This window comes from Pleurodeles waltl, chromosome 6 (assembly GCF_031143425.1).
Source record: "Pleurodeles waltl isolate 20211129_DDA chromosome 6, aPleWal1.hap1.20221129, whole genome shotgun sequence".
Classification (NCBI taxonomy): Eukaryota; Metazoa; Chordata; class Amphibia; order Caudata; family Salamandridae; genus Pleurodeles; species Pleurodeles waltl.
The window spans coordinates 1,237,327,310-1,237,351,398 of record NC_090445.1 but is presented as its reverse complement, the minus strand read 5'-3'; the positions used below and the strand labels follow the sequence as shown (position 1 = coordinate 1,237,351,398).

The window sequence follows — 24,089 nt, the reverse complement described above, 5'->3', positions numbered from 1 at the left end:
AGTGAATTGTTCAAAGTTGAAAATGGTAAAGAAGGGGCCCAAATTGCATAGTAGAAAAATCCTGCATCACAAAGGCACTTACAATTGGTGTCCAAAATGGTACCTGTGGTGGTGCAGTGGGCATCAGAAAATTTGATAGACATTTGACAAGGTGGGATATGTATGACCTACTGATCAGTGTGTACATGCAATTCAAGTCTGGTCCCATGAGCCTAGTCACCATGGTTTTATAAAGGGTGCTAATCCACCTGTCATTAAGTCCTAAATATAACCAATTTGCTCATTCATTTTAAAGTCATACAAAAAGAATGCACATAGCAATCCTGTAAATCTCTCTCCCACCACACACACATATACACAAAACCGTGTGTTTCCAGTAGGTGCATACATACATTGTAAAACAGTTATGCCTACAAAGACATCAGACCAACCAGTGTCATCATAGAAAGAGACCAGTTACCGCTGACTGAGGTGCGAGACTACGTAGATGAAGCCCACTAGTAATAAGCCCCGCACACCCAAAATCATTATGAGGAAGAGGAGGACGATGGACATCACTGGCTCTACCACCTGGTTGCCGAGGCTCCTGCGGGGGAATCCCAGGGTGACCAGCTGCTGGTTAATATCCATGAACTGGGGGCGCCCCTCAGCCCTTACGCCATCTGCATGCTGTGGGGGAGGCGGGGCAGGGTTTTGGGCAGAATCGAAAAAGCCCTATGAATTTAAAAATAAGCATAGTCACCAATCTAAATATGATTTGTGTGCATACCTAAGTAAAGCAAAGAAAAAAGTAAATACTAATCTTTAGTATTCATTTAAGACTCCATGAAATACAAAATTAAAATAGTGTTTAAATGTTCTTGAAGGATGCAAGAGCATGCACTGCTGCACAAAAAGGTGCATCTGCATTATGGTGAAGCAATACAAATTTAACCAAAAATAGAAAGGTCATTAAAGAGAAAAACAAAATAAATAACACAGCAAGAAAGTCAAGATTGAAACATGGGTTTTAAAAACATCTAAATTACATTGGTAGAAGTACATTTCTTCAAATCACAGGTCAGAAGCAGGCGAGCAACAGAAGTCATCCAAATAGCAAGCAACTGATGCTGGTTATTGAGTGTGTAGTGGAGTGGGTATGCTACTTGGATTGACGTTTCTAATGGAAATACTACATTCTGGACTTAACCTCTGGACATTGGTGACGCAGTGTTAATGTTTTTTGTTTTGCATAACATATATACTAATCTGCACATTATATTCACATATGTAAAGTATGATTTCCACGTTAGGTTATCCATAGTTACTGTAGGCCTCAGTTTAACCGACTCTTGTTAACTTGAAAATGTACCATTGCCTGCTGTGTTTTCTCTCTTTCTCTCGAATCAGGAGCCAATTTGCAATAGTCGGAGTTAATTAGACTGTAACAAAATGTTTTGGTTTCTGTGAGGATTGTTTATTTCTGTATGTATCACTAAAGCTGAATAATGAATAAAAAGGGTTGACCACTCTTCACTCCCCCCCCAAAAAAAATATCGTGAACGGTTCAATCCTGATTGTGTCCTCTCCTTGGGAACCATGGTAAGTGCCGCATCTTGTCGAGAATTGTATGTTTTAATTGTTGATTGCTTAGCAAGTTAAATGATGCCCCTCTCCACGTGCACGAGACTAGACAGTCACCTTTGCTTTTGCTCAGAATTAGACTCCTGATCAAATTTAATCTAATTTACCTACCTGATTTTTTACTGATTCTGCCTATTAGCAGCTTTATTTGTTGGCACCTTCTGCTTGACTTCCCGCACAAATTTCCTGATTTACTTTCAGCTTTGCAAGTTAGGGAATTTACCTTTAGGGAAAACTAAAATGTGCTTGGTTTGCTTATGACAACTTTAAATAGTTTGCCTGTATCTGTTATTTTTAATTGCTTTGAATTATACTGACCCATGCATTTTTATGATAATTGATTTATGACTAATTTGAATGATTAGAGGTTGTAAATTTGCTAATCTGCTAATAAACCTTGATAATTTGCAAATCTACTACTCTCTATCAACCTTAAGGGCCTAATATGCTTCTCTGCAAATGATGAATTGTTGAACTGTTGATATTAAACCTCAGCTTGAACTAAACGGCCCAAACGCTCCAGTGCATTTGTACTTGAGTTTGCATCACCGATCTGCACTGCACAAATCCCATCCCCACTGCAATAACAGTCAGATCCCCACTGGTTTGAACCATGGAATACCATGGTGATCATCTGGTCAGGTGCAGATTATAGAGTGAGGCATTGAATATGAGTGAGATGTACACTATTGGTAAAACTACTGGATACAAGTGTGGTGTACGGTATAGTCTTAACCACTGCACATCAGACTATGGATTCATTTAAATTCATGACTAGGTGGGCATTGTGGAAACAGTCAATAGATAGCAGTGTAACAGAGAATGCACAACATAAAGATAAACATTGAAAAGTAAACCAGGAGCATAATATGGCCTCAACCACTGGATGCAATGGCCAATATTACAACTACTGGCTACAAAGGTGGAATTATAAGGGCAGCAACTAACATAAAACGGATCTGAATATACTTGACTGTAATACTTTTAGATCCATAAGTGTGTGGCTGCCACAAAAGAACAACATGATTAAGTCCCATTTAGAATACCCTGGTAGGAGCGCGTCAGCGACCTCCCGAACAAGCCTTCCCTTGATACAAGTACAAAAAAAACCATTCTAAAGCCCACAGGTGCCCCCAAAGAGACATTCAGGTGCTAGTGGCCTAGGTCAGACAAGGAAAAATGAGACTGTCGAGTTAGTTTTTTTCTAAAAATCGCTTCAGAGAAAGTAAGCCTAAGGCTAGCAGGAAGGGGATTCCTGAGCCCAGCAGTTGGGAAAGGAAACAACCTTCCTCCTCTCCTTGCTTTGCGCACCCAAGGAGTTTGAAGAAGTCTTTGACTGCTGGGTCTCAGAGAACGGTAGGCTATTATTCTCCTTTATAGATATACAGGTCCTTTAAAGTCCAAAGTTCAATAGGCTAAGGTGAGTGCCTTAAATAGGATTTGCTTAACAATAGGTAGCAAATGAAGGTGTCAGAGATGGGCATTACTAATTGAGAAACTGGAATTTTCAGGATCAGCCGGCAGCCGCATTTTGCAAGATCTGTAGACGAAGCAGTAAGTAAGCAGGCAAACCAAAATAAAGGCTATTTGCATAGTCTAATTTGGATGTCACTAAGGAGTGAACAATGGTCTTACATGTGTCCTTTGGCACAGGATGCAATGTTCTTAGTGACAGAGATGTAAGAGTGGCAAAGCAGGTAGCCAATACGCTTTTTACTTGGGACTACAAGATTTATAGCTGTTGGTGCAGAGGAGGGCGGGGCATCCAGTTCCGAAGGCCAAATCAGGACAGCAACTAATAACAAAAAAGAGGACCTCTGTTTTATCAGAGTTAAGCCTGAAGAAATTATCACTCATCCAACCTCCAACAGACTTTAGGCCCACTTTAAAAGGATTAAAGGCTGACGTGTCCCTTGAAAGGATAAAAGCAGTTGGGTGTCGTCAATATAGAAAATCACCAAGTTTCACCTAGGCTGGCTAGCAGCTCCAGGTAAATGTTAAAAAAGGTGGGACTTAAAGCGGAGCTCTGAGGTACTCCACACGCAAGCGGTTTTGCTGTAGAGGAGAAAGGAGATAACAGGACAGAAGCTGTCATGTACTCCAGGAAAGACAAACCACAAGAGGGCCTGGCCTTGTATGTTCCTAGGTCTACCCAGAAGAATCTCATGAGAGACCGAGTCGAAAGCTGAAGGTGAGTCTACGAGCACCACTATGGCCGCAGAGTTCTGATCAAGGTTCACTTTTATAAATTCTTAAGACTTTCAGCCAGCAGAGCCGACTTGTTGTTAAATCCAGTCTTAAAGCCAGATTGGGAGTTGTTCAAGATGCAGTTGGGACCAAGTTTCTCCTTCATTGTAGTCACAGTTGGCAGAAGAAAAATTGGTCTTTAGTTGCTTAAAATCTTGGAGTCAGCATTAGGTTTTCTGAGTAAAGGAATCAGGAGAGAGAGCCTGTTTCCAGCACTTAGGAACTGGGGCAGGGTCAATGGAAGAATTCATCAGTTTATTCAAGATAGGCTTCACAATAGAAGCCACCTTTTTATTAGGGTCGAGCCTGCGTTGCATGCGCTCACGCATGCGTAGCAGCGAGACTCTTTAGTGTTTAGAAAAGGGCATTGGAGCCCTGTCAACATCACGTCAGTGTTTTTTATTGGTTCGTGGGCTTGCCTAATAAAATCTGCTTGCTGTCATTAGTCGAAGGCACACATATGGCAGGCCATTTCCAGTGGCTAGCCCTCCTCGAGCGGAGCGACCAAGTACAGAAAACATGCGAGGCTCACTGTTTTCCATCGGGCTCGTGGACTTCTTTTTCTCTAATTTACGAGTGCGATCTCGCTTGGCAGAAGTCTCGCTTTACATAGTTAATCTTTTGGTGAAAAGTCGGGTTAGGAGTTTCAACGCTATCAGCTCTAAAATGAGCAAACGCGAGACCCGTATTTTCAGTTTAGGTGGCAAAAAAGAAAAATCCAGTTAGGAATTCACAACACCTAATAGCTCTAATGCGAGACCCACTGCATTGAAAATGCTTGTATTTGCTTTAGACATTTCCCCCTGCTATTAGTAATGGGCAGGTTTTATTAGTAACATGTGAGAAGTCACTGGAGGTCGTAAAAGGCGAACTTTTGAACTTTGGGGAAGGGCCTTGGAGCAATTTTCTGAAGCAACAACATCGAGAGAGCTGCATCACAAAGGGGTTTAGGGAAAGCGAGGAGAGAAAGCAGTGCGCCGAGCCCTCACATTTGTGTGTTGGTTCAAAGTGTGCACCTGTAAACACACCGGTGCTGTGCCAGAACTCAGAGTGACATGTTACATCTGTGCGTTGCAAGCAAGCACAAAATTCCGACTGTATCACAATTATACTTACATCTGCGTTTTATAAGTATATTTACATCTGTGCATTCGTTGTGAGCATATGTAGAGCTGTGTGTTTTGAGTGTGACATGTAGAGCTTTGTTGTGAGTTTGATACATACATCTGTGCGTTGTGAATGTGAGACCTACATCTGTGTTGTGAGTGCGATGCCTACATTGTATTATGAGTGCAATACCTACATCTGTGCGTTGTGATTGTGATACCTTTCTCTGTGCGTTGTGAGTGTGATGCCTTCGTCTGTGTGTTGTGAGTGTGATGCCTTCGTTTGTGCGTTGTGAGTGCGATGCCTTCGTCTGTGCGTTGTGAGTGCGATACCTACATCTGTGAGTTGTGAGTGCGATACCTTCATCTGTGAGTTGTGAGTGCGATACCTTCATCTGTGAGCTGTGAGTGTGATACCTTCATCTGTGAGTTGTGAGTATGATACCTTCATCTGTGCACTGAGTGTGATACATCGGTGCTCTACTTTGTGAGTGTGACATACATATCTGTGTTGTTAGTGTGATACTTGCATCTGTGCTTTGTGAGTATTATATGTAGATCTGTGCTTTGTGAGCGTGATACCTACATTTGTGCTTTGTGAGCGTGATACCTACATCTGTGTTTTGTGAGCGTGATACCTAAATCTGTGTGTTGTGCGTGTGACACCTAAATCTGTGTGTTGTGAGTGTGACACCTAAACCTGTGTGTTGTGAGTGTGACACCTAAATCTTTGTGTTGTGAGTGTGATATATAGATCTGTGCATTGTGAGTGTGACACCTACATCTGTGCTTTGTGAGCGTGATACCTACATCTGGGCATTGCGCGTTTTACACCTACATCTGTGCGTTGTTAGTGTGATTTATTGATCCGTGTGTTGAGTGATATATAGATCTGTGAGTGTGATACTTACATCTGTGTTTTATTTCTGTGAAATACAGATCTGTGCATTGTGAGTGTGACACCTGCATCTGTGTGTTGTGTCACATCTGTGAGTTGTGAGGGCGATACCTTCATCTGTACGTTGTGAGCATGACATCTACACATGTGCGGTGTGAGCGTTATTTCTATGGGTGCGCGTGCCAGTCTCAACCTTCACTCAACATGCCGCAGAATGGAATGTGTGTTATAATTGTGCTCCTGAGTTGACTGATTATGATGGGCTCCTGGAGGACACCTGTGTGCGTGCTTAAGGTGGCACTGACCTATGAAAAGCCACTGAGGATGTATCGGAAAGAAATCTGTACAGCTGATATTGTAATACTTGGTGGAAACATGTGATAGTGAGCGTATGGACTGACAGTTTAGACCATTACATGGTTTTATTCAATTACATTGGATTAAGAAAATCTTTTAGCAGCCAGTAAGTTAAACAATTGCGAAGCTATCCCCTAAACAAGGAAGCCCCAGTAAATTACATAGCTGTACTTTGCTTTGAACTAACATTTCAAAGACCCCGGGAAATATGGATTCTTTGTTTTATTTTACAGAGCTCCCGTCAGCAGTGCAGTCCTTTCAGGGAGCATTGTGACTGTAGCAGGAGAATGAGAAGTTGAGAGCGCGGTGTGTGTGGCCTGCAAACAGCCTGGTTTCAGGGGCTGCAGATGCCGCCTTTACACCTTTACATGGCACATCTTCAGGGAGAGGCAGGTTTGTACTGACTAACACGGTTTGTGGTGCTTAAGTCAAAAAGACAGGATTGGAGCTCTATCGCCGGGCTCCAATGTTCCTTGGGACCTCAGGCGTGTTACTTTGTTAAACTTGCTGAAGCAAACGGCCCGCAGTTAAATTACCTGCTGTTAGGTATACTGATGTTGGTCCCTCCTTGGGGCGGTTTGTTACCACCTTGCAGACTGTCCCCGTTACATGGATAATTGCACAATTGTCAATATGTTTGACTGAGAGCGAAGTTATTTTTCCTTTTTTGTCCCTCCTTCGCACTCATGCTCATGGCAGCCGTTGCACTTTGAATTGGTTTGCTTAAGTTAACTAATGTTTTACTTTTCATTTTCAATTTATGTGGCAGGAAAATTCCAGTTATGAATTTACAACACCAATAGCTGTAACTGAATCAAATGCGAGACTCATTGCATTGCAAATGGTTGTTAAGAATGTCAGGTGGACACTTGTCCGAGGGTGAAAGAGACTTGCATTTAGCCAGTTCTAGTAGGGAGTCCTGAGATATAGGACTATAATCTGCTAGGATTTGCCCAGAGGAGCAGTTGACCTCCATGCCGACATGGATTCTGAGTTCCTAGGGAATTGGTCATAGATAGCAGTGGCCTTATTCTGATGGGCACTTGAAGAGAGGAAGGAATTCACCATTTTGAAAATCTCCCAAGGTTTATTGACTGCCTTAGCAACAGAGGAGGAGATATACTTCTTATAGGCTCTGATAATAGCTGTAAGATAGGATTTCAGATCTATCTTATATGTGGATTTGCCCTCAGCTTCCTAACATTTCCTCCAATTACGTTCTAGCCTTTTACACAAGGCCTTTTCTTTTTTTAAATTTGCTGGGAACGAGGGAGCAGACATTGTCATTCTTTTACTAGCCAAGTTTCTTATAGGGGCGATACGATCAAACGCTTCTGTAAGCTAGACAATAAAGTTTTCTATATCTCAATCCAGAGTACCTGTCGATTCTAGAGGCATATATAAAAGTGTCTCAGTTAAAGAGGATTCTGAGATTTTATGCCAAGGCCTCAAGGTTTTGTGATCCCAATTTGTCTGACCATATACCCTGGGTGGGCGGATGATCACAAAAGGAATCACAAAGCGGTCTGAACATGTTGTAGAGGAGGCCTAACTGAATGATTTAGAGGGTCCGCAAAATGAGATCTAGTGGATGCCCTGCTTGATGTGTTGGATCCTTCACAAGCTGCTCCAGATTAAAACCCTCTAAATGGGTCAAAAATTGTGCGGCATTAGAGCAATGAATTTTGTTCACATGTAAATTAACGTCGCAAATGTCTATGATGGAAGGAAGAAAGGCTTTCAAAGCCAGTCGGATCGCTCCTAGTTCCATCAGCTTGATGAGGAGATGAGACTCCACCGGAGACCAGAGGCCTCTGATCTTCACCTCTCCCAGGTGGTAGTCTCACCCTAGAAGTGACGCATCTGTACTACTGGGAACTCTGGGTAGGGAAGAGAGAGTAAGAGGTCTGCTCTTGACCAAGTTGCAGTATGTGAACCACCACTGCAGGTCTTCTGCAGTTCCTTCCGATATCTAGACCAGGTCAGAGAGATTTCCCTGACGCTGTGCCCAGTGATTCTTCAAGTGCCACTGTAGATCCCGCATATGCCAAAGGGCATGTTTTACCAACAGGAGGCAGTGAGACCCAGAAGCCTCAGAGTCCAGAATCAGTGTCACCAAAATCCAGGATAGAGGCTGAAACATTGGTTTCATAGCCCGAATATAGTGGACTCGTTATTCCAGAGGATAAGTCTGAAACTGCACTGAATCCCGAATAGCTCAGATGAAAGGGAGCATCTTAGAGAAAGTTAGGAGTAAGAGGTCCACCGTAGTCTGGAGGTGGGATACGACTTCCTGGGGTGAGCCCGCCTTCAACAGCCAATCATCTGGGTAAGGGAAGGCTAGAACGCCTAATCTCTGAAGATGTGCTGCAACCACCGCCATCACCTTGGTGAACACCCGATGGGTACTGGTAAGGCCAACAATGAGCACAGCTAACTGAATGCTCATGACCTATCCTGAACTGCAGATAATGCCTCAGGGCAAGTAGGATGGGAATGTGGGAATAGGCGTTCTGCAACTCCAGAGCTACCATCCAGTCTCCAGGGTCGAGGGCAGATAAGACCTGAGCCAGGCTAAGCAAGTTGAATTTTTCCCTTTTCACAAAGTAATTGAGAGTGCGCATGTTAGACCTGGCAGCTTTTTGGCTTGTCTCCTCTGTTTTTCTGCCTTCTGACCTCATGTTTTTATGGCCTACTGGACTGTGTTTTTCTGGTTTATTGTCTCTGCACACTTTACCACTGCTGATCAGTGCTAAAGTGCAACTGCTCCATATGAAAATTGTATTAGTGATTGGATTATCCATGACTGGCATATTGAATTTACTAGTAAGTGCCTAGTACAGTGCACTAGAGGTGCCCAGGGCCTGTAAATCAAATGCTACTAGTGGGCCTGCAGCACTGGTTGTGCAACCCACATTAGTAGCACTGTAAACATGGCTCAGACCTGCCACTGCAGTGTCTGTGTGTGCAGTTTTAAACTTCCAATTCGACCTGGCAAGGGTACCCACTTGCCAGGCCCAAACCTTCCCTTTTTGTACATGAAAGGCACCCTAAGGTAAGCCCTAGGCAGCCCCATGGGCATGGTGCAGTATACTTAAAAGGTAGGACATGTACTGTAGGAGGCTGGCCTGGCTTCTAGTGGGTTCCTTGTGGTACTTACACCTTGTGCCAGGTCCAGTTATCCCTTATTAGTAGAATAGAGGTGTTTCTAGCAGCTTAGGCTGATAGAGGTAGCTAAGGCAAAGCAGCTTAGGCTGAACTAGGAGACATGCAAAGCTCCTACTATACCACTTATATCATATAGCACAATATCATAAGAAAACACAATACTCAGAGTTACTAAAAATAAAGGTACTTTATTTTAGTGACAATATGCCAAAAGTATCTCAGAGGATACCCTCACTTAGGAGGTAAGTAATATACACAAATTATATGTACACAAAACAAAACAGGTAAGTAACAGTAAGAAAAGTAGTACAAATAATGTAGAATCACAATAGGATGCATTAGGTAGACATAAGTCTAGGGGCAACACAAACCATATACTCCAAAAGTAGAATGCAAATCATGAATGGACCCCAGACCTATGGGAGGTTGTAGAGGGTTGCTGGGACTGTGAGAAAACAGTAAGGGTGTCCAAGATACCCCACCCCAAGACCCTGAAAAGTAGGAGTAAAGTTACCCAACTACCCCAGAAAGACAGAATAGTCAGGATAGGGGATTCTGCAAGAACCACAAGCACCAGCAAAACACTGAAGACGGATTCCTGGACCTGAGGACCTGTAAAGGAGCATAAACACTGAGGTTCTGGTTAGCAGAGCCTCAGTGATACAGTTAGGCACCACACAGGGAACACACACAGGGCATACATTATGAGCACTGGGGTCCTGTCTGGCAGGATCCCAGTGACCCAAGGGCAAAAACAAACATACATGCAGTGAAAATGGGGGTAACATGCCAGGCAAGATGGTACTTTCCTACATGTACTGGTGTGTTTTACATGTCCTAAGAGTGAAATACTGCAAAATTCGGGTTTCACTGTTGCAAGGCCTATCTCTCTCATAGGGTTAACACGGGGGCTGCCTTTTAAATCACTTTAAAGCACAGATTCCTTTTGAGAGCAGATAGAAATATGGAGTTTCGGGTCTCTGAACTCACAATTTAAAAATACATCTTTTAGTGAAGTTGGTTTTTGGATTGTGAATTTGAAAATGCCACTTTTACAAATTATGCATCTTTGTGCCTAAACCATTCTGTGACTCTGCTGTTTGTGGATTCCCCGTCTGGAACAGTTTTACAGTTGGGCTGTTTACACCTCTCCTCTAGACAGTGACACAAAGGGAGCTTGGGTGTAGCCTGCATATCCTGATGAGCCACCTGAGCTAGAGTTGAGGGAGGAGTGGTTGCTTACACCTGAAAGGACTGTGCCTGCTCTCACACAATGCAGTCCCAACCCCATGATGTGTGCCTGGGGCCTGGCCTGAACATGGAAGGATCTTGCACACACTTGAGAATTTGCTCTGAAGTTTGCCAACTTCAAAGGCAGAAGGGGTATAAGTATATGACCCAAAACCCTAGATGATTTTTAGAATCTTTCTGGAATCAAGAGGAACCTCTGCCAAGGAGAAGGGCTGAAGGACGAGTACTGTCCCCTTGCTGTGTTGATTTGGCAACACAGCCAATTCAACCTTAAAATAGTGCAGAGGGTGAACTTTGCTGTGTATTCTGCTTGAGAAAGTTCTTCAAGGGCTTGGAGTAGAGCTTGCCACCTTTTGGAAGTCTCAGGGACACCAAAGACTTCAGTATCCTCGACCTGCAGCACTGGGAACTGTGTGTTTTGTGCTGTTCAAGAGGAGAAACCACTGCGCCGCCACCAACAACGCTGCTGTCCTGCACCATGACCTGCCGATGCTGCACGGAGCCACACTGCCCTGCTTCGCATCGCGACCCTGGTCTCACCGTCGCAATCATTGGACAACTTCACTGACCGCTGCTTGCACCACGGCCTGTGGGACCTACACTCTGGCGTTGCCTGCTCACACCGCATCTTGGGCATCCCCGACTCCGCCACTCCTGCGGGCACCGGCGCAGCTGCCTGCACTGTGGCCTGTGGACACCACTTGAGAGGAGCACAGAACCCCGTCCCGCACCGCAGCCCCGGCCCACTGATGCCAGCACCATCGACTCCAGTGTCATCACTAGGCATCTCTGCCTGCACCATGGCCTGTGGACACCACTCATGATTGGTCACAAAGCACCATCCCGTCCCACCGGCTTGGGACTACCGATGACATCGCTCCTGCCATGACGCTGCTGCTGCCTGCACCGAGACCTGGTGACACCGCATGCAGCACTGCCCCGCTTCACACTACACTGTGAACTGTGGGCATCGCACGTCACATCATCCCCCTTCGCACTGCAGCCCCGACACCATCCACGCCAGCGCTCCTCACTTCATCAGCCCAGAGCTCGATCTGCAACGTGTGTGACCTTAAGGGCCTGAAGACTCCTGCACTGATTCTGGAACCAACACCCCGACGCCAGCGATGCCGCTATCCGGATCTCATAGTGAGGATCAAGACACCCTGCAATTGCAAAGGTACTGTTTGCAGGTCTGACACCGTAGCTGGCCCATGTTGACGTGGCTGGCCTGAACTGTTGGTCTTGTTGATCAGGACGCCGTGATAGCCCCAGGTGGAGCTATCGACCTCAAGGAAAGGTATTTTTGAGTAAATCTTGCAGAATTCATATTTTATTACTGAATGATGGATTTATATTGTATTTGGTCTTCTTTTATATAGATAAATATTGGCTATTTTTCTAAAACTGGTGTGGTGTCCTTTTGTAGTGTTTTCACTGTGTTACTGTGTATTATGTGCAAATGCTTTACACATTGTTTCTGAGATAAGCCTGACTGCTCATCCCAAGCTACCAAGGAGGTGAGCAGGGGTTATCTGAGCGGGTATCTCCCTTATCCTAACTAGAGTGAGGCTCCCAACCTGACAGGGTGCAAACCGACTGCCAACTAGCGACCCCATTTCTAACAGCGCGCATCTAAGATAGGACAGAGGCCCCCATCCTTCTTTAGCACCAGAAAGTATAGGAACCACAACCTACTTCTGATGCTAGCACCATCTCGATGGCTCCTTTGGCAAGAAGGGCTAGGACATCCTGCTGCAAGAAAGCAAGATGGTCCTCCGTCAGCCAATCATGGATACAGAAGGTGGCACCGGAGTCTGTTGGAAGGGAAGGGATTCTGCCACCAACCGGATGCCCATGTTGGATCAAGGACATATGAAAAGTCTGACTGTAGGCTGCCATTGGGCGGACTGGGCGGCCCTTTGACTTTGGGTCTCACAAGGCTTTTGGGAGTCGCATCTATGATCACAAACATACTGTGCCTGCTGGCTGGGGGAAATGGATGGGTCTGATAGCCTTTACCATAGCCACGAAAGGTGAAATGCTGGGCCAGAGAGTCCCAACGACCTAGCAACAGCACTACTGTTCTTGAATCTCTCTTAGGCCAAATCCACCTTGTCACCAACGTTCGGAGGCCAATTGAAGGGCATGGCAATAAGGGAAGCCAGTATTCCTCAACCAGGCATGATGTTAGAGCACCACTGAAGAAACAATGGCTCTGTACAGTGAGCCAGTCATGTCCAACTCCCATCTTATTGTGAATTTTGCTGTGTCTTGCCCATCAGTAATAGCTTGGGTGGGTAAGGTCCTTTGTGCAACCATATCCCCGACAGTATGGGAATAACAGTCCAATAAGCATGCAGTGTTCATAGTACCAGGCTGGCAGAAGAGAAACTCCTCCTACTGAAAGCATCTAGCCTCTTGGATTCCCTATCAAGTGGTGTGGTAGGGAACGTGCAAGAACTGATTAGGTGAGTTGAGACCTGAATCACAAAGCTCTCAGCGGTGGGGTGCTGGAAAATAAAGGCTTGGGCCCATATTTATACTTTTTGACGCAAAACTGCGTTAACGCAGTTTTGCGTCAAAAAAATTAGCGACGGCTAACGCCATTCTGAAGCACCATGCGGGCGCCGTATTTATTGAATGACGTTAGCCGGCGTTAGCCGCCGGCGCCGTCTGGTGTGCGTTAAAAAAAACGACATACACCAGGCAGCGCCGGCGTAGGGGGAAATGGGGCTTGGGCGTCAAGAAATGGGGCAAGTCAGGTTGAGGCGATTTTTTCGCCTCAACCCGATTTGCGCCATTTTTTTTTCACTCCCAACCCCCATAGAAATGACTCCTGTCTTAGCAAAGACAGGAGTCATGCCCCCTTGCCCAATGGCCATACCCAGGGGACTTATGTCCCCGGGGCATGGTCATTGGGCATAGTGGCATATAGGGGGGCACAAATCAGGCCCCCCTATGCCACAAAAAAAAAAAAAAAAAAAATACTTACCTGAACTTACTTTAATGTCCCTGGGATGGGTCCCTCCAGCCTTGGGTGTCCTCTTGGGGTGGGCAAGGGTGACAGGGGGGTCCCTGGGGGCATGGGAGGGCACCTCTGGGCTCCTTCAGAGCCCACAGGTCCCTTAACGCCTGCCATTTGCCGGTGCTAAAAAACGGCGCAAAAGCGGCCGTACGTCATTTTTTTTGACCCGCCTACTCCCGGGCGTGATTTTTGCCCGGGAGTATAAATCCGACGCACATGCCTCGGAGTAGATTTTTTAGACGGGAACGCCTACCTTGCATATAATTAACGCAAAGTAGGTGTCCACGCTAAAAAATGACGCTAACTCCATGGACTTTGGCGCTAGACGCGTCTAACGCCAAAGTATAAATATGGAGTAAGTTTTGCGTCGAAATTGCGTAAAAAAAAACAACGCAATTCCGGCGCAAACAGAGTATAAATATGCCCCTTGGTCACCAGGAGTAGGGCAATGGTGGTGAGCAAAGGTCTTGTGCACAGGAATGTGTGTGCAGGGCATGGTCCACGCTAGATGAGGACATCAGTGAGGGCTTTAAGAAAGGGTAATAAGGGTCCTGAAGGAGAATTGGCAGGCAGAAGCACCTCTGTCAAGACACTTGCCTTGATCTGAACCATGGGCAGAGAAAGATCCGAGACCTCAGCAAAGCTTACGCAACACCATCGCAAAAGAAGCTCCCGCCTCTGTTGCTACTGTAGGAGGAGAGAAGAGTCTAGCATATGGTCAGGTGTCCAGACCACTGCTTTCAGCCAGGTCCTTGTACCAGTTGTGATTGGCTATGGACCCTGCTGGGGAGGGGGGAGTCAGTGTAGATATATGGATCCTCATATTCCACTAATTGTGTTCCTCATCTGGCCCTTTGGAAAAAGAGGGCTCCATCTCCAAATAGGAGTAAAGCAGAAAGGTCAAAGAGCGCTTCGACTTCTTGGACTTCTTCTTATAGGATTTAAGTGAAGAAGTCCAGGAGTGCAACGAGGACTGACACAAGCCATTTCGAGAGCGGTCCTGAGACCTCCCACACGAACAGGACCTGGAGCTGCACAGTCACATGGTGAGTAGCCAAGAGCTTTATGGCCCACTCACGGGTGGCCTTGGGGTTCATGGCTCCGTACTCTGCCCGCAATGCAGAGCTTTAGTCCTTCTCCAGGTACCACAGACACACCAAGTGGAGTCCATCACTGACATCTGTCGATGACTGGCTCCACAAGACTTGAACCTGGTGAGTTTCTTCAGAGACATCTTAAAAATATGAGAAAAAAGCACACTAATCGTGGAAAAAATGGTTGAGGAATCCAGTCAAATAGTGACTGAGGAGAGCTAGTCTGGATCCACGCTGATGGAGCATAAAAGAAGGAGCTGTGGTCAGCGCACTGGGGTAGTGCCTATACAGGGATAGCACACATTACTTCTGGCACAGATGATGTCAACGATGCCATGTGAAGCCAAACAAAGCCACCAACTGGTGTGCAAGGGTATTGCTAAAAAAATTCAGGATCCATTCTAAGGGACGGAATCCTCGGTTAGAAGTCTCTATCAGATATTTGATATTTTAACATGCACCGCCACAGAACTTACTTGGTTTAGTTTCAATGATCATCAACTTTACTTAAAAAAAAACCTAAACAAATGCAGACACCTTGATACTAGCCAGGCAGAGCCACACATCAAGAATCTTATACATGTCACAGATGATGCAAAATGTTTTGAAGCTGTAACTTCAGAAGAATGGCAGAGTGGGTGAACTACCTGTTGTGGGATATAAAACATTCTATAGTTCACACTGAGGCAGCCTGACATCTCAACAGTAATGATAATGAAGTTCAAGCAGACTATCTTCTGTTGCATACTGGTACCGTCCTTCCATAGGTAATGTTTAGCCGGATGACCAAACTCATTAATCAATCTGGGTTCGACACATATCTACCATCTTCTGTGAAATCCCTCCAGGCCAAGCAATCACAACTGTTCACCTTAATCTCTATAGGACACTCCTAGCTCCCATCCTGAAAGATGTCAACTACTTTATGCTTGCAGTATGGCTCAGTGTGATGGATGTTCACCCTTGAAACATACATTGGTTGTTAGGTCACAAGTCTGAACCCTGGCAAAGCCAATTCAGATTTGCAAGATTGAACAAATAAAACAAGTACACTGACTAATGCAAGACCTATTATTTAGAGTGTTTAGAAACAGCAGAAGTGAGGTATGAGGAACTATGTTGGTGAATGAGGCACATATCATCTACAAAGTGAAGGAGGGATTTGAGGCTAATCTTCAGGTTCCATAATGTTTGATAAAGTCTATCACTTTAACGCACTGAGTGTTCTGACTGTCTGACTGACCAGCTCGTGGCCCGTGGTGACCCTTAAGCTATCACTTTTACCAGGCACAATATAGACCGAGATAGATCTATCGACATATATAGATCTATTATAGATCACTTTTGTCAATCCTTGTGTGGTTTCCCTGGGGGCTGCGATCGGCCCCCAGGAAAATTAGACCCACATATACAAGTGATATATATATATATGAGACGCTGCAGATTCACATGCTGTGCACATCCCGCCATCTAGTGTTGGGCTCGGAGTGTTACAAGTTGTTTTTCTTCGAAGAAGTCTTTTTCGAGTCACGAGATCGAGGGACTCCTCCCCTTTCGGCTCCATTGCACATGGGCGTCGACTCCATCTTAGATTGTTTTCCCCACAGAGGGTGAGGTAGGAGTTGTGTATATAGCAATAGTGCCCATGCAATGGAGTAAATATGTATGTACATAATGTGTTTAAAAGTAATATATTTACAAATTTACAAATGTACAAGTCTAATTTTTCTCAACTTAAAACAGCTACAGGCTCCCGGGGTGGTAGGAGGGCGCATGTGAATCTGCAGCGTCTCATGCCACGAACAGATGTACACTGGGTAAGTGACATTTTCCGTTCAATGGCATGTGTAGCTGCAGATACACATGCTGTGCATAGACTAGTAAGCAGTTATCTCCCCAAAAGCGGTGGTTCAGCCTGTAGGAGTTGAAGTTGTTTGAAATAAAGTCCGTAATACTGCTTGTCCTACTGTGGCTTGCTGTGTTGTTAACACATTCACGCAGTAATGTTTGGTAAATGTATGAGGCGTAGACTATGTGGCTGCCTTACATATTTCAGTTATTGGTATGTTTCAGAGAAAGGCCATGGTAGCACCTTTCCTTCTAGTTGAGTGTGCCTTTGGTGTAATAGGCAGTTCTCTTTTTGCTTTTATATAACAGGTTTGAATACATTTAACTATCCATCTGGCAATGCCTTGTTTGGATATTGGATTCCCTGTATGAGATTTTTGGAATGCAACAAACATTTCGTTTGTTTTGCGAATTTGTTTCGTTCTATGTAGTACATTAGTGCCCTTTTAATGTCTAATGTATGTAATGCTCTTTCAGCTACCGAATCTAGTTCTGGAAAGAATACTGGGAGTTCCACTGTTTGATTTAAGTGGAACGGTGATTTGACTTTAGGTAAGAATTTAGGATTTGTTCGTAGAACTACTTTATGCTTATGTATCTGAATAAAGGGTTCTTGTATAGTAAATGCTTGTATTTCACTTACTCTTCTGAGAGATGTGATAGCTATCAGAAAAGCTACTTTCCATGTTAAGTACTGTATGTCACATGAGTGCATTGGTTCAAAAGGTGGACCCATAAGTCGTGTTAAGACAATGTTGAGATTCCACGAAGGAACTGGTGGTGTTCTTGGTAGTATAATTCTTTTCAGACCCTCCATAAATACTTTTATGACTGGGACCCCGAATAATGAAGTTGAGTGCGTAATTTGCAGATAAGCTGAAATTGCGGTGAGATGTATTTTAATGGATGAAAAAGCTAACTTTGACTTTTGTAAGTGTAGTAGGTAGCTGACGATGTCTTTAGCAGATGCGTGTAATGGTTGAATTTGATTATTATGGCAGTAATAAACAAATCTTTTCCACTTATTTGCATAGCAATGTCTTGTGGTTGGTTTCCTAGCTTGTTTTATGACCTCCATACATTCCTGTGTAAGGTCTAGGTGCCCGAATTCTAAGACTTCAGGAGCCAAATTGCTAGATTCAGCGATGCTGGTTTTGGGTGTCTGATCTGTTGTTTGTGTTGAGTTAACAGATCCGGTCTGTTTGGTAGCTTGATATGGGGCACTACCGAGAGGTCTAGTAGTGTTGTGTACCAAGGTTGTCTTGCCCAAGTTGGTGCTATTAGTATGAGTTTGAGTTTGTTTTGACTCAATTTGTTTACTAGATATGAAATGAGTCAGAGAGGGGGAAAAGCGTATGCAAATATCCCTGATCAACTCATCCATAACGCATTGCCCTGAGAGTGAGCTTGTGGGTACCTGGATGCGAAGTTTTGGCATTTTGCATTGTCTTTTGTTGCAAATAGGTCTATTTGCGGTGTTCCCCACCTTTGGAAGTAAGTTTTTAGTATTTGGGGATGAATTTCCCATTCGTGGATCTGTTGGTGATCCCGAGAGAGAATGTCTGCTAACTGGTTATGAATTCCAGGTATGAACTGCGCTATTAGGTGAATGTGGTTGTGAATCGCCCAATGCCATATTTGCTGTGCCAGGAGACACAACTGTGTCGAGTGTGTTCCACCCTGTTTGTTCAGATAATACATCGTTGTCATGTTGTCTGTTTTGACAAGAATGTGTTTGTGGGTTATTATAGGTTGAAATGCCTTCAACGCTAGAAATACTGCTAGTAGTTCTAAGTGATTTATGTGAAACTGTCTCTGCTGAGTGTCCCATTGTCCTTGGATGCTGTGTTGGTTGAGGTGTGCTCCCCACCCTATCATGGAGATCATCCGTTGTTATTACGTATTGAGGCACCGGGTCTTGAAAAGGCCGCCCTTTGTTTAAATTTATAGTGTTCCACCATTGAAGCGAGGTGTATGTTTGGCGGTCTATAAACACCAGATCTTGAAGTTGACCCTGTGCCTGTGACCATTGCGGTGCTAGGCACTGTTGTAAGGGCAGCATGTGCAATCTTGCATTTGGGACAATGGCTATGCATGAGGACATCATGCCTAGTAGTTTCATTACTAATTTTACCTGTAAGTTTTGGTTTGGGTGCATGGCTTGTATTACGTTTTGAAATGCTTGTACCCTTTGTGGATTTGGAGTGGCAATCCCTTCTGTTGTGTTGATTGCTGCTCCTAAGTATTGTTGTATTTGACACGGTTGTAGGTCTGACTTGTTGTAGTTGAGTGAGAAACCTAGTTTGTGAAGGGTTTCTATGACATACTTTGTGTGTTGTGAACACCGTTGTTGCATATTGGTTTTGATTAACCAATCATCTAGGTACGGGAACACATGTATTTGCTGCCTTCTGATATGAGAAGCCACTACTGCCAGGCATTTTGTAAAAACTCTTGGCGCTGTTGTTATCCCGAATGGCAACACTTTGAACTGGTAATGTACTCCTTGGAATACAAACCTTAAGTACTTTCTGTTGGAAGGATGTATAGGTATATGGAAATATGCATCCTTTAGGTCTAGTGTTGTCATGTAGTCTTGTTGTTTGAGCAGTGGGATCACGTCTTGCAGTGTCACCATGTGAAAGTGATATGATTTGATGTAGATGTTTAGTGTTCTGAGATCTAATATAGGTCTTAGAGTTTTGTCTTTTTTGGGTATGAGAAAATACAGGGAGTAAACTCCTGTTCCTCTTTGATGAATTGGTACTATCTCTATAGCATCTTTTTGCAACAACGCTTGGACCTCCAGTTGTAAGAGTTCCATGTGTTGTTTGGACATGTTGTGTGTTTTCGGTGGAACATTTGGAGGGAATTGTAGAAATTCTATGCAATAACCATGCTGGATAATGGATAGGACCCACATGTCTGTTGTTATTTCTTCCCAGTGTTTGTAGAACTTGCTTAGTCTCCCCCCCACTGGTGTTATGTGTTGGGGATTTGTGACATTGAAGTCACTGTTTATTTTGTGAAGTTTTGGGACTCTGGAACTTCCGTCTACTCTTTGGGAACTGTCCCCCTCTATATGGTCCCCGAAAACTTCCCCGCTGATATTGACTCTGATAAGTGGGCCTTGTTTGTGAGGTTGAGGGTTCTGTGCTCTGTCCCCGAAACCCCCCTCGAAACTGTGATTTCCGAAAAGTGCCTCTGCTCTGTGGGGAGTAGAGTGCGCCCATGGCTTTGGCCGAATCTGTGTCTTTTTTGAGTTTTTCGATTGCAGTGTCCTCCTCCGGCCCAAACAACTGCTGTCCGTTAAATGGCATATTCAGCACGGCTTGTTGTATTTCCGGCTTGAATCCTGATGTACGCAGCCATGCGTGTCTCCATATGGTCACTGCTGTATTTACGGTCCTAGCAGCTGTGTCCGCTGCATCCATTGCTGAGCGTATCTGATTGTTCAAGATACTCTGTCCTACCTCCACCACTTGTTGTGCTCTCTTTTGGAACTCTTTGGGCAAGTGTTCTATGAAATGTTGCATTTTGTCCCAATGAGCCCTATCATATCTAGCCAGCAAGGCCTGTGAGTTGGCAATGCACCATTGGTTGGCTGCTTGTGCCGCAACCCTTTTCAACGCAGCGTCGAACTTGCGACTCTCCTTATCTGGAGGTGGTGTGTCTCCTGAGGTGTGTGAGTTTGCTCTCTTGCGAGCTGCCCCTACTACCACTGAGTCTGGTGTTAATTGCTGCGTGATGTACACAGGGTCTGTTGGTGGCGGTTTGTACTTCTTCTCCACCCTTTGAGTAATGGCCCTGCCCTTCACAGGCTCCTGAAACACCTGTTTGGAGTGTTTCAGCATTCCTGGTTGCATAGGGAGACTCTGGTACTGGCTATGTGTGGATGATAGTGTGTTAAATAAAAAGTCATCCTCAATAGGTTCTGCATGCAGGGTGACATTAGGAAACGCCGCTGCTCTTGACACCACCTGTGTGTAGGCTGTACTGTCTTCAGGTGGTGACGGTCTCGCTGGATAACAGTCGGGGCTGTTATCTGATACCGGCGCATCATAAAGATCCCATGTGTCGGGATCATCCTGACTCATTCCAGTATGAGTTGGGGACTGCATCATTGGTGGAGTGGCTACCGGTGATGGTTGTGGTGAGCGTTGTGGAGATGGTGGGGGGGTTACTTGCAAGTTTTCTTTTCATTCGAATTGGGGGAAGAGTACTGATCTTTCCTGTGTCTTTTTGAATGTGGAGCCTTCTTTGAGTGTAATCTGGCTCTATTGTCTCTAGTTCCTGTCTGAATCTGTGTCCTTGTATTTGTGAGGACAGGCACTGTTCCTCTGTGTAGGAACTTGATTTCGGTTCCGAGGCCAGATGTTTCGGTATGGAAACTTTTTAGGCAGTCTTTTTCGGTTCCGACGAAACTTTTTTGATCTTCGGCGTACTGACCTCTCGGTGCCGTCTCGTTTCGGTGCCGCCCTCTTGGTGCCAAGATTGCTCTGACCTGCAGTCTCGGGGTAGAGTCTGCTCTGTGCCGGTATCTCAACCGGAGTCGGATAACTTCGACACATGCGTGCCCTTTTTCGGTGCCGATGGTCGGTCACCTATTTTTCGGGTTAAGCCATGGCCTGCTGGCGGTGGCGTCCCCTGGGCTTTAGTGGTTTTTCCGTGGATTTTGTGTACTGACGTCTTACTCACGGTTTTCGCCGTCTGTTCAGGATCGACCGAGTCCGAAACCTCGATGGAGAAGGTTTCTTCTTCCTCTTCCAAGTGTTTTTGTCCTGTCGGCGCCGACGCCATTTGTAGTCTTCTTGCTCTTCGGTCTCTTAACGTCTTCCTCGACCGAAACGCTCGACAGGCCTCACAAGTATCCTCTTTGTGTTCTGGAGACAAACACAAATTACAGACCAGATGCTGATCTGTATAAGGATACTTGTTGTGACATTCGGGGCAGAAGCGGAATGGGGTCCGTTCCATTACCCTTGAAGACGCACGTGGTCGGGCCGACCAGGCCCCGCCGGGGAATCGAAAACCCCGAAGGGCCACCGGAGCTCTTCAAAATTCGGTGTCGATCTGTTGTAACTAACCCGATACAGAACGCAAACAATACCGTCGAATTTTCCGAGATTCTAACTATCTTTCTGAACCGAAACGCGGAGCGAAAAGGAACACTTCCGAACCCGATGGCGGAAAGAAAACAATCTAAGATGGAGTCGACGCCCATGTGCAATGGAGCCGAAAGGGGAGGAGTCCCTCGATCTCGTGACTCGAAAAAGACTTCTTCGAAGAAAAACAACTTGTAACACTCCGAGCCCAACACTAGATGGCGGGATGAGTACAGCATGTGTATCTGCAGCTACACATGCCATTGAACATATATATATATATATATATATTTGCCACCAGTTGTCTTGCAGTTGCAGCTTGTGTCTTCAAAGCAATGCACATACTTCAACTGATGCGTTTCAACTGTAGCTTTTAGTCAGCAATAAAAAAAGTAAAGTAAGTCTTGTGATTATGTTTCTGCTACAAAAGGATCAGACTTTTGTCTAGTGGCAGTTTTGGTGCCATAAAGAAGCGCAGAAGGTTCATATATGCCTACTGCAAAGAGAAAATTTGTATTTTATGTAAATTGCTGAGTGCATTAGTAAAGTCAGCCATTAACTGCGCTATAATACAAATGAAATGTATGTGCAGGGGTGGTTATGGAGAAATGAAGGGCACTTTTGCTGGGTGGTAATGAGGAAATCCGAGGAGGAGGACATGGGAGTGGGAGCAACAATAATGGTTGTTGGACTGGGTGCTGGAGGTGCTTAAGACTGTGACGACTGGTATGTGACAAGGTGTTTTTTGAGTGTCTTGAAAGAACGTGCTGATTGAGGGAAGAAGCGCAGGTAAGGTGACCTCTACTGTTGCACGGATCACACACACACAAGCAATTTTGTGACTGTCTACGTAGGCTAGTGTTTTAGAGCAACAGTTTAGCCAGTAGCAGAGATGGCATCTTGCTGGATGACTGCTGCTAATGCCCTCACTCGGGGTATAGAGGACAGCTCTGACTTAGGATCAGAGACTGAGATAGCAGATACTGAGACAGCATCTGAGGGATAGGACAATGGCACAGACTCTGGGAATGATTTTTCAGTCGGAGGAGTCACATTCGATAACTCCTCTTACAGTAATTATGAGGGAGGTGATGAGGACAGTCCTGCTGTCCCTTCGCAAACACAGCCTGTGCAACAGGAAAATAGAGGGTTAGCCCAACCCAGAGAGCAGGTGAATGCGGCGGCAAGCCAATTTAGTTCAGCCCCAAATTCCACTGCACAAACGATATTGTGGAGACCTCAAAATTATCTATCAGAAAACAAACTGGTTTTGTAAGGCAGGCACCTGTGTTTTTGGTCCTGGGTTCAGCGGCCATATAGGGAAACATACTAAACCCAGGCATTTCTGGAAACTAGATAGCCGGGGGAGTCCACAGAGGTGTGACTTGTGTGGATTCCCCAAAGTTTTCTTACCCAGAATACCCTGCAAAGCTGAAATGTTGAATAAAAACTCTATTTTTCTTGTATTTCTGTCACACAAACTATAGGAATATGCTATAGGAATATGCTGGAATTCACAAAGTTCCTACCACCCAGTGATTCCTCACCTGTCCTGATAAAAACACTACCCACTTGAGTGCTTGTACCTAGTGCCTGCGTCAGGAATGGATCACCCCAGGGTCAACAGTTGCTTCATGTAAGGACCAACATTGACCATTGTGTGATCTATTCCTGTCGCAGGCACTAGGCCTACCCACATAAGTGAGGTACCATTTTTATCAGGAGACTTGGGGGGATGCTGGGTGGAAGGAAATTTGTGGCTCCTCTAACATTCCAGAACTTTCTGTCACCGAAATGTGAGGAAAAAGTGTTTTTTGGCCAAATGTTGAGGTTTGCAAAGGATTCTGGGTAACAGAACCTGGTGAGAGCCCCACAAGTTACCCCATATTGGATTCCCCTAGGTGTCTGGTTTTCAAAAATGCACAGGTTTGGTAGGTTTCCCTAGGTGGCAGATGAGCTAGAGGCCACAATCCACATTTAGGCACTTTGCAAAAAAAAAGGTCTCTTTTCTCCGGGAAAATGTGATGTGTCCATGTTGTGTTTTGTGGCATTTCCTGTTGCAGGTGCTAGGCGTACCCACACAAGTGAGGTACCATTTTTATCGGGAGACTTTAACACAGAATAGCACAACAAGTGTTATTGCCCTTGTCTTTCTCTACATTTTTTCCTTCCAAATGTAAGACAGTGTGTAAAAAAGACATCTATTTGAGAAATGCAATAATAATAATAAAGGTCAGTGAAAGGGGAAAGTAGCCTAGACTTCCACGGAATATAAACAGCTTAATAAAATCTCTCTATACCATAAATGTAAAACAAACGAGATTTATTAATACTTTCAGGCGTTATCTCCATATGAATCTTATG

The 24,089-nt window shown here is 44.9% G+C and overlaps 1 protein-coding gene across 1 annotated transcript in view; it reads right to left on the bottom strand.

Annotated features, from left to right (window-relative positions):
- Positions 1-456: 456 nt before the first annotated feature.
- FAM241B (family with sequence similarity 241 member B) overlaps positions 457-24,089 on the bottom strand; it is a 31,339-nt gene continuing 7,706 nt past the window's right edge. The window contains exon 2 of the mRNA XM_069242264.1: positions 457-714. Within this exon, the coding sequence (XP_069098365.1) occupies positions 457-714 (258 nt within the window). The remainder of the gene's footprint in view (positions 715-24,089) is intronic.